This window comes from Orcinus orca, chromosome 10 (assembly GCF_937001465.1).
Source record: "Orcinus orca chromosome 10, mOrcOrc1.1, whole genome shotgun sequence".
In the NCBI taxonomy this organism is placed as follows: Eukaryota; Metazoa; Chordata; class Mammalia; order Artiodactyla; family Delphinidae; genus Orcinus; species Orcinus orca.
Genome location: NC_064568.1, coordinates 73,875,878 through 73,887,079, shown reverse-complemented (window position 1 = coordinate 73,887,079; position 11,202 = coordinate 73,875,878). Strand labels below are relative to the sequence as shown.

General features: G+C 50.8%; 1 protein-coding gene across 1 annotated transcript; it reads right to left on the bottom strand.

The window, feature by feature from the left end:
- Window positions 1-3,053: 3,053 nt before the first annotated feature.
- PTCRA (pre T cell antigen receptor alpha) lies at window positions 3,054-9,443 on the bottom strand. Its single transcript, XM_033423835.1, has 5 exons — window positions 9,241-9,443; window positions 6,379-6,408; window positions 5,210-5,530; window positions 4,314-4,358; window positions 3,054-3,709 (listed from the first exon to the last, which is right to left on the bottom strand). Exons 1-5 carry the CDS (start codon window positions 9,398-9,400, stop codon window positions 3,240-3,242), a joined length of 1,026 nt encoding a protein of 341 aa, XP_033279726.1. The 5' UTR covers window positions 9,401-9,443; the 3' UTR covers window positions 3,054-3,239.
- Between the last annotated feature and the right edge of the window lie 1,759 nt (window positions 9,444-11,202).

The following is an 11,202-nucleotide window of genomic DNA, read 5'->3' as shown; positions in this document are numbered from 1 at the left end:
CTTTAGGCCGCCTCGTCCGGCCCCCAGAGCCGACGAAGGCCCGCGGACTAGGCAGCCAATGGGCTTTTCGGGGTTTACCTTCTAGCGAAACGGAGAACGATCTTTTTTCGGCCTCGGCCAATGAGAGAGCGGATGGTGCCCTCAGTGACCTATGGCAACATCTTTGCCCATCCCATAACGGAGGCTCTGGGAGGGGCTGGAGGACCAGGGCTAGGGAAGAGGAAGCAGCGCCCTGGTCCTGAAAGGTATGGGAAGGAGAGTCTTCACTGCCTTCTCCGCCTCCTTGCACGTCGCTTCTCCCCTGGGGTCATTATTGAAGCTAGTACTAACTGAGCACCAGTTTTTAAATTGTATTATTATTATTGCTGCTGTTGTTATTGTTCTAATTGCCGGTCACTCTAGTAGGCGCTGTGGATGAGACCTGGACGATTCCAAGAGTCCCCAGCCTTCAAGCAGCTTTCTTAGGGCCCAGTAACCCTAGATTTGTCCCAGTGAGAACTAGAACAAATCATTTCCTCTCTGAGCCTCAGTTTTAATCTGTATGATGACAAAGTGATCCTCCTAGCTGCTGTTCAAGACTTGCCTGTTCCTGCGACGCTCAAACGGGTTAATAGAATTAAGGCTTACTGAGCAGATTGTAAAAAGTTCATGCAATAATTTTCTTTTTAGTGTGTAATCTGGCTCCCTTTTCTGGCCTATTGTTTTTTTCTTTGGATTCTGAGCTCCCACAAGGCAGGGACTTGGCTAATGAATGATTGATTTCCCTTCCGCTTCCCCAGCAACAGGGTGCCTAGCACAAGGAGTTGCTCAGTGAAACCCCCTTGTGCTGTGTCATCAAGAGGACTCTCTGGGTCTTTGGGGCTGCTTCAGGCTGGCCCTGAGCTCAGTGTTCTATGGACACGCACAGACCAAGGCTGCTTCTCTGGGAGGTTGTCTGCAAATTCCATTTTTGTCCATAAATCCGTGTTTTCCAGTGCCTCTTGTTTCCTTTCTAGAGGTTGGATATTTATGCTATTTTATAAAGACTTTCAAGGACTGATGCTTAGTCCATTGACTTGTCATTTCCTGATCTTAGTTTCTTTTTTTTTAATTAATTAATTTATTTATTTATTTTTGGTTGCGTGTGGGCTTTCTCTAGTTGCGGCGAGTGGGGGCTACTCTTTTTTGTGGTGCACGGGCTTCTCATTGCGGTGGCTTCTCTTGTTGCAGAGCACAGGCTCTCGGCGAGCGGGCTTCAGTAGTTGTGGCTCGCGGGCTCTAGAGCACAGGCTCAGTAGTTGTGGCACACGGGCTTAGTTGCTTCCAGGCATGTGGGATCTTCCCGGACCAGGGCTCGAACCCCTGTGCCCTGCATTGGCAGGCGGATTCTTAACCACTGTGCCACCAGGGAAGCCCCTGATCTTAGTTTCTTAGCTTAAAAGAGTTGTGTGGGTGACAAGGCACTTTGGATAGGCAGGAGCTGTGGTATGTAGAATTCCACAGTGTAGAGGGTCAGGACATTGTCCTGAGGTCCTCCATGCTCTCTAGGCTTTAAACGACTTGAGGAGGCTCAAGAGTCTGGCCAGGAACCCTCTTGGGAAATAACATTAATGCAGCCACAGTGGGGATTCAGAGTCTGGGGCAGGGCAGGATTGGGGGAAGGGGGGCAAGATGGGTAGGAGCGCTGAAGCTAAGGGAAGCCTGCTTCCAGGATAAACAAAAGGGCCTCTGAGAGGACATTTTCGGAGACACAGATTAGTTTGGCAGGAGCCCTGGGCTCAACATCTGGGCTGAGAGCTGGGAAGGGACAGTGGCTGGAGAAATTCTGAGATTATGGCTGGATACGCCCCCACCCCCACCCAGCCTACCCCTCCCTCATTCTGTGTGTTAGGGAAGGAGCCGGCTCTGTGGGGATGGTGGACAGGTTGATTCCCCAGAAGTTGTGCCCTGTCCCTCCTTGAAGGATCCAGAAAAGAGCTGGGAGAGTCTCCTTACAGGCTGGTGAGAGATGAACAGTGGAGGAGAGGTGAGGGTTTTCGTGGAAGAGTAGCTAAAAGGGCAAAGGGGCTCTGGCAAGCTGGGAGTCACTGACGCCATGTGTGTGGGGAGTGTTAAGAGTACAGTTCCTCACCGCCACGTTGGGGGAAGGAAGACTGAAGTAGGGCCATTGATCCAGGGAACTGTCCTGCACTGCCCCAGGGGACATCTGGATTCACATGAATGCACCCAGAGATTCTTGGGGTGATTACTGGAGAGGAAACTCTGGAAAAGGCAGGGTTTCCTGCAAGAGCTGGACTAACGGAGGACACACAGGTTACACCCCATTGTGGGAGCCTCATATTCTATCAGTGCAAGAACCCTCTTTAGGAAACAAAACAAAACGAAACTAAAACCTCTTTAGTGCCTGGCTCAGAGTCGAAGCTCAGTGAATATTTGTCAAATGAATAATGACCCTTAATTGATTAATAATGTATAAGTTTGGAATTACTATCTGTGCTCTTGGCAGTGGTTATGATCCTATTACTCTGGAATCCTGGCCCTATTCTTTTTTTTTTTTTTTTTTTTTTTTGCGGTACGCGGGCCTCTCACTGTTGTGGCCTCTCCCGTTGCGGCTCCGGACGCGCAGGCTCAGCAGCCATGGCCCACGGGCCCAGCCGCTCCACGGCATGTGGGATCTTCACGGACCGGGGCACGAACCCGTGTCCCCTGCATCGGCAGGCGGACTCTCAACCACTGCGCCACCAGGGAAGCCCCTGGCCCTATTCTTTTCTGTCAAGTCTGTACAAGACTTCACATCAGGCCCAGTGCCCCATCTTCCTGGGTTCATGGGCTCCTCACCCTGACCTCTCAGAGAGGTCAGGGCGAGGGTGAGGAGACAGAGAGGGGGAGGGGGCCTTGCCCCATGCCTGGTGATGAGGAAAGGAGACAGAGTTGGGACCACATCCACCCCAACCCTCAGCCCCACTCTGCAGTTTCCAGGCTCTCACCCTCAGGAAGCCTTCCCAGATTTCTGCCTCCTGTAAATCTGCCAAATTCCCTCCTCCCAGAGCAGACAGGAGTTAAAATATTTTTCATTTGCTTGTGTCAGATAAGTTCTCCTTTAATTGTTCTCAGTTATCAGCACCTCAAATGTCCCAGTGTCTGGGTCAATCACCACCCTCAAGGGACTTCCAATCTGATGGGAGAGACAAAGGCTTTTCCCTCAGAAAGCCGTCAGTCTGAGGGGGGGAGACGGAGCCTAGCCCCCGGGGAAGCTCGGGTCAGCTGGAGGAGGCAGATCGCAGAGAAATGCTCCAAGGCTGGAGGCAGGAATACTGAGGGCGGGTCCCGATCGCCACGCCCTGAGCACCAGCGGCCCCCTCCTCCCAGACAGGGCTCCTGGGATCCCGACCCGGTGGGCGGGTGTGAACCCAGCGGCCGTCCCGGGGCTGCAGCGCCGGCGGGGTGGACAGGCTGAGCCCTCGGCCTGTGGTCCACCCATCATTGCGGCGAATCCAGTCGGTGGGGTCTGCGGACGATCCTCCCGGTGGCGGAGGCTGCGGGAGGAGAAGGTGGTCCGCCCACGGGGCCGCGGGGAGCCCGGGGTCCCCAGGGCGAGGCGCCCGGGCCGGGTACCCCCGCGCGGCGGGCGGGGCGCGGAAGCGGCTGCAGGTCAGAAGCACATCCAACAGCAGCAGCTTGAAGAGCAGCAGCCGCAGCGCCTCGAGCCGCAGCGCCCGGCCCCGGGTCCCTGCGGGAGAAGAGGAGCCGGTGAGCGGCCTAGAGGCTGGCGCTCAGCCCCACGCACGCGAGAAGGTTCACCAGAGGAGAGGGAACCCAGGGGACGTCCTTCCTGGTGTCTAACCTCAGCTCTGACTGGTGATAATAACACACACCTTCCTAGCCTTCATTTAATTTGATTCCCCAGCAACCAAGGCGATGCAAGCCAGGCAGGAATTAGCATTGGGTTGCAGAGGAGAGACACCAGCTCAGATTTCTATTTGGTAGGGAAGTAGAACCTGGCTCATGACTGCATCCAGCGGGGGGTGGGACTTTCCTCCGCTCTGTCTTCCGAGGCTCCCTAGACTCCTAAGAGTCTCCCAAGGCTCGGATGCTGAGGCCATCCCTCTGAGCTGCCCAAGGAGAGCTTCAAGGACCCTTCTGCTAGCTCTCACCTGTGCTTCTCAACTGGCGTCCAGGAATTATGCTGGGGTCAGAGGATCTATCCCCACCTGACCCAGGGGTAGACAGAGGCCCAGGCTAGCCAGTGCCCCAACCCGGCAAGGCAGCCTCTTGAGGGGACCCATCAGGCCCAGAGCCCAACAGGGCCTGAGGTCCTGGTTCCTGGTACTCACCCCTGAGAGGCTCCCAGAGGCAGGTCCTGGCTGAGGAAGCCTCTCCTGCGAGTCAAGGAGAAAGGAGTAAGTCATTGGGATGGGCTGTGCCCTCCACCCCAGTGCTATGCCCTGGCCCTGCTCAGGGCAGCTCTTCTTGGAGCACTGGATAAATGGACAAATGAACCCGTAGTGGGAATCCTGAGCCCATCTGCAGCAAGTCCTCTGAGGGGCCCAGATCTCCCTCTCTCCTGGCTGTCCTCCTGCCCCTAGAGATGCCTCAGCACTTTTAGACAAGGAATCAATTTTCTTAGCAGCCTTCTTTGGAAGGCAGTACATTTATTCAACAAACATTCCTATTTGGAGGTTGAGAAAACAAACATAATTCAAAAAGAGAAAGTAAGTCATCTGGTCAATAATAATAATAGCTGGCTTTGGACATGTTACTTAACCTTTCTTTGCCTATAAAATGAGAATAATATGACCTACTTCATAAGTGTAAAGTGTTTACAACAGTGCCTGGCACAGAATAAACAATAAGTAAGTGACAGCAACTTAATATTTAATTATTGTTTGATTCTAATAGGGTGTCATATTTAGGGTGATATAGATATAGATATTAACCCTGGGTATACATAGAAAGATATTAACCTAGGAGGGAGGAGACATTATTACCTCTTGGAAGTCATGCATCAGAGCCTGGATTTGAATGAGATATCACTGTTTCAAATCCCAGAACTCAGGGCCCTGAAGCCACCCTCCTTTGACCCCAGACATCACATCACCTAGATGGTTGGCACTTAGATGCCCTTCATGCCCCCATGGCCTGGATTCTGCCCTCCCTGCCACCATATCCTGGTTTCAGGGTGTGTGAAAGGGGCAGGGAGCAACCACAGGGGCCCAGGCTCTGTCCCCACCTGACAGCTGTAGAGGCTGTGTGCTCTGGCTGTGGTCCCCAGTCCCAGGTCCAGTGTGGCAGACCAAGGTCTCCCAGGCTGCCAGGTCCTCAGAGGGCAGGGAAAGCTGAGCCAAGCTAGTCCAGGTGCCATCAGCTGCTGGGGAAGGGCCGTAGGTGAAGGCATCTAGTGAGCTGCCATTCCCAGCTGAGAACCAGATGGGACTCTCAAGGCCAGGGGGTGCAACGTCGAAGACCAGGCAAACCACCAGAGTCTGCTGCTTCCCATCCACCAGCAGTGTGATTGGTGGGGCCAGAGAGGGGAAGGGTGTGCTGCCCACACCTGCAAGAGAGCACGCACTTGTAGGGGGCTAGGTCTATCCTTGCCCTCCCAGGTCAGGATCTCACATCCTTCCCTCTGGATTTCTCTCCTTCCATCTATCCTTCCACCAACCATCAATCTATCCTTCTACCCACTCATCCATCCCTCTCTTCTTGCATTTACCTATCTAACCACCTTCCTTCCCTCTATCCTTTCATTCTCCCATCTATTCATCCATCCTTTCTTTTTTAAAAAATTTATTTATTTTTGTCTGCGTTGGGTCTTCGTTGCTGTGCGCGGGCTTTCTCTAGTTGCGGCGAGCAGGGGCTGCCCTTTGTTGCGGTGTGCGGGCTTCTCATTGCAGTGGCTTCTCTTTGTTGTGGAGCACAGGCTCTAGGCATGTGGGCTGCAGTAGTTGTGGCACGTGGGCTCAGTAGCTGTGGCTCGCGGGCTCTAGAGCACATGATCAGTAGCTGTGGCACACGGACTTAGTAGTTCCGCGGCATGTGGGATCTTCCCGGACCAGGGCTCGAACCTGTGTCCCCTGCATTGGCAGGTGGATTCTTAGCCACTGTGCCACCAGGGAAGTCCCTCATCCATCCTTTCTTCCATCATCCATCTCCTCTACATCTCTTCTTTCTACTTTCCATCTATATGTTTTTCCATCCATCCATCCATCCATCCATTTATCCATCTTTCCTTCCTTCCATTCATCCATCCATCCTTCCATCCTTCTGTCACCTATCTATCATACGTGAATCTCTCTGTGCCAGGCACTGGGGATACACATTAATTAAAATATTGTCCCTGCTCTCAATGATCTCAGTCCCATGAGAAAGACAGCAGATGCAAACAAATACTTATAGTACCTTGTGCCAGCCTCAAAAGAGTGGTTACCTCTGAGGAGGAAGGGAAGGACATAGAATCTGGAATGAGATCAAAAGGGGCCTCAAATGTATCTGTAACTTTTTGTTTCTTTTAAATAATATTTGATTCAAATATGGCAACATTTTAACTATTTGCTAATCTGAGTGGAGTATGCATGGTTGTTTCTTGTATTATTCCCCGTTCTTTTCTGTAAGTTTGTAGTATTTTTTAACAGCGTTGTTTAGATACAATTCAAGTACCATACAATTCACCCATTTAAAGTGTATGTCCGGGGCTTCCCTGGTGGCGCAGTGGTTGAGAGTCTGCCTGCCGATGCAGGGGACACGGGTTCGTGCCCCGGTCCGGGAGGATTCCACATGCTGCGGAGCGGCTGGGCCCGTGAGCCATGTGGGCCCGCCGAGCCTGTGCTCCACAACGGGAGAGGCCACAACAGTGAGAGGCCCGCGTACCGCAAAAAAAATAAAATAAAATAAAATAAAATAAAAAAATAAAGTGTATGTCTGGGGACTTCCCTGGTGGTCCAGTGGCTAAGAGTCTGTGCTCCCAATGCAGGGGGCCTGGATTTGATCCCTGGTCAGGGAACTAGATCCCACATGCTGCAACTAAGAGTTCACATGCAGCAACTAAAGATCCCGCATGCCACAATGGAGATCCCGAGTGCCGCAACTAAGACCCGACACAGCCAAATAAATAAATTAATTAAATAAAGTGTACGTCTGTATTATTTTATAATTAAAAAAACAAAAATAAGTCATGTGGGTACTGCAAACATTTGTCTTATATCTTTCAGAATAGTCCTGATTTTCCAAAAACTTATTCTTTTTGGTAAAGATGACTCATTTAATATACGACAAAATCTTAGTTTTGAATAGTTGGACATCAGGAATTCCCTGGCGGGCTAGTGGTTAGGACTCAGTGCTTTCACTGACATGGCTTGGGTTCACTTCCTGGTAGGGGAACTAAGATACCACAAGCCACTTGGTGCAGCTGAAAAAAAAAGAACAGTTGGATACCTTTTCATATAAATAAAATCTCAAAGGTTAAAACCTACAAACAAGGGACTTCCCTGGTGGCACAGTGGTTAAGAATCCACCTGCCAATGCAGGGGACACAGGTTCGAGCCCTGGTCTGGGAAGATCCCACATGCCGCGGAGCAACTAAGCCCGTGCACCACAACTACTGAGCCTGTGCTCTAGAGCCCTCGAGCCACAACTACTGAGCCCGCGTGCCACAACTACTGAAGCCCGCGTGCCTAGAGCCCTTGCTCTGCAACAAGAGAAGCCACCCTAATGAAAAACCCGCGTGCCACAACGAAGACCCAACACAGCCAAAAATAAATAAAATAAATCAAACAAACAAACAAACAAAAAAAGCTACAAACAAATTCACACCATGAGTTAGGTGCAGCCAGGCTAAAGAAATGCCCCAGGGTGCCGGGAAGGGAGGCCATAGAATCTCGTGGGGACTTAGAGGTGGGGGGGGGGTGTTCTCAAAATATTTCTTTTTTTTGGCTGCATCACGTGGCATGTGGGATCTTAGTTCGCCGACCAGGGATCAAAACTGTGCCCCCTGTAGAGGAATCCTAACCACTGGACTGCCAGGGAATTCCCTCACAAAAGATTTCTTGAAGGTCAAATAACTGACCTAGAAGCAGGAGTATGGTAAGTAGCCCGCTCAGGATTTGAATTCAGACCTCGGTGACTCCAAATCCCACAGACTACCCCACTTGGAAGGATGACTAAGATTTGCTACATGACACAGTGGACCAAGCCTGGGACATGTCCTCAGACAGAGTTGATTTGACTCTTGACTTGTCCACTTAATTTAGAGTCTTAATTGTCCCATTGATATAATGGGGTTAATAACACCAGCCCAGTAAAATTGCTGTGAAGAATAAAAATCATGAATATAAAACACCTTAGCAGATAAGTATCAATACTAATATTGATAAGGCATCACAAACAAAGGGAGGAGAGAAGGCTGGCAATGAGCTCCAGGACCCTCAACCTCCTGAGCCTTCTCAGCTGTACAGAGAGACACACTCCCCTAGCTGAGTTCAGCATCTCCCTCCTCCTTGAAACCTCCCAGGATTGCTCCTCCTCACCCTAGCTGCTTCTTTCCCAGAGCTCAGGCCTCCCGACACGGGCTCTCCCCGATCCACATGGGTGTGGTTTATCTCCCTAGCGAGGGCGAGGTGGTGACATACTGGGGGCCAGCTTTAGAACAAGGAGATGCCCCAACTCAAAGTCAAGGACCTATCCCCACCACACACATGCAAACATGCACAAGCTTCTAGATGAAGCTGGAATTCTCAGAATTTGACTCCTTTGTCTCCAGCCTTGATCTTTGGAGGACCGGGATCGGGGTCGGGGGTCAATACACTGGGAAGTCACTGAGGCCTTGAGACTTCTGAGAGCCCATTTTTAGGGGGAGCTGGGAGTGAACGTGAGACACCCTGAGCCCTGAGGGTAGGAGACTGGACAGTAAGGAGGGTGGGACCTCACCATGTTGCCCGTGCCCCATCACCCCATATAACACAACACAGCCAGGCTACCCCCCCCATCATACACACCTGTCCAGCTTGCTCCGAGAGGTGAGTACCCTTCTTCCCAACACTGTGGGCTCCAGGGGAGCAGGACTTGGGGGCCCCAGAGCAAGATAGCTGGGAGGTATAATACAATGGGGAAGGGGATGATGGGCTTCTGGTGAGACCCTCCCCAGAGGACCCAGGTACCTCTGTCCTGCCTGCCTGCATCCCTCCCACACCTAGGGACGCCCAGAGTGAGGGAGTAGGCTTGGGCAGACTAACGGGGCACAGAGAGGGATGCAGGGAGGGCGCTCACCTGTGGGCAGGGCTGGACACCCGAGGGCCAGGAGAAGCAACAGCCAAGTCCCAGGCATGGCCCACCTGAGAGGAGGCAGGACCCAGCTGCAGACCTGGGCTGTGGGCTGGGGGAGGAGGCGGCCACAGGACTGCCTCGCAGGCCACAGGCCCAGCTGCATCTCAGCTGCTCCACCACGGAGCCGTTTCCCCAGGTGAAGGGCCCCTCCCACCTTCACCCTGGCCCCCAAACCCAGCATTCTCTCACTCTCTCACGGGTCCAGGGAACTCAGAGTGCCACTACCACACCAGGAGTCAGATGCCACACCCCCTCCCATCTGAAGAGCACTTCACAGTGTGCAAAGCCTTTTCCCAGTCACTGCCCCTGCCATCTACAGGATCCAGAGCACTTGACGGTAGGTCAGGGGCTTAACATACAGCACTTCATTCCATCCAGCCAACAACTGTGAGTTCCATTTCACAGGTGAGGCAACTGAGGCTCAGAGAGATTGAGTGACCTTCCCAAGGCCACACAGCTGGCAGGTGGCAGAGCCAGGGCTTGAACTGTTTTCTGATGGCTGGCCTTACTATAGCCAAAAAGCCCAATAAACTTACTTCCATGTAGTTACAACCCTTTTAAATAGAATTTATTTTTTAGCGCCATTTCAGGTTTATAGCAAAAGTGACCAGAAATTTCAGAGATTTCCCACATACTCCCTGCCCTGTCATATCAAACCTCTTCTTAAAAGTAAACGTTTTAGGGAATTCCCTGGTGTTCCAGTGGTTAGGACTTGGCGCTTTCACTGCCATGGGCCTGGGTTTAGTCCCTGGTTGGGGAACTAAGTTCCCGCAGGGTATGGCCCCCTCCCCGCAAAAAACTTTATAAATTCTATTTTCAGTGACTCCACTAAACTTTATCTGTAGCTGTTATTTTGACCCTGAAACTTTACATCTAAGTATATACCCTAAGGGAATAATAAGAGATTCAGTCATTATAAGACAAAGATTTATGCACAAAAATATTCTTTGAAGTATTATATTAAAAACCAAGAGAAATTGGAAACAACCTAATTGTTCAATGCTAGGAGACGGTTCAATGATGTTTGGTGTATTTATATTAGTGAACATTATGCAGCAGCTTTTTTTAAAATTAATTAATTTATTTATTTTGGGCTGTGTTGGTCTACCTTGCGGTACGCTGGCTTTCTTTTGTTGCGGTGAGTGGGGCCTACTCTTTGTTGCGGTGCGAATGCTTCTCATTGCAGTGGCTTCTCTTGTTGCAGAGCACTGGCTCTAGGTGCGTGGGCTTCAGTAGTTGTGGCACACAGGCTTAGTTGCTCCACGGCATGTGCGATCTTTTCGGACCAGGGCTCGAACCTGTGTCCCCTGCATTGGCAGGCGGATTCTTAACCCCTGCGCCACCAGGGAAGTCCCCATGCAGCAGCTTTTTAAAAAAATATTTATTTGGCTGCGTGGGCTCTTAGTTGCGGCATGCGGGATCTAGCTCCTTGCCCAGGGATCAAACCTGGGCCCCCTGTATTGGGAGCACAGTCTTAACCACTGGATCACCAGGGAAGTCCCTATGCAGCAGCTTTTAAAGACATGTTTTCAAAAGAATGTTTAATGACTTGGGATATAGAATAGAGTTTGGTTCAGAGTGTGGGCTGTGAAGCCAGAATACCTGGCTTTCAATCCTGACTATATCATTCAGCAGTTGTGTGACTTTCACCAAATTACTTACTTCCCTAATCCTCCATTTCCTCATCTGTACAATGGGAATGATAATACCTCAAAGGGGTTCTGTGATATTTAACAAGATCATCCTGAAGCAGCTCTAGCATTATTCTCTATACATAGTAAGAAGTCAATAAATGTTCTCCCTTTCTTTATATATGTGTATACATAATTACATACACAGAAAGTCTAAACAAACAGGATGCAAATTTAAATGGACAATATATACCCAATTTTGTATAAGAAATAT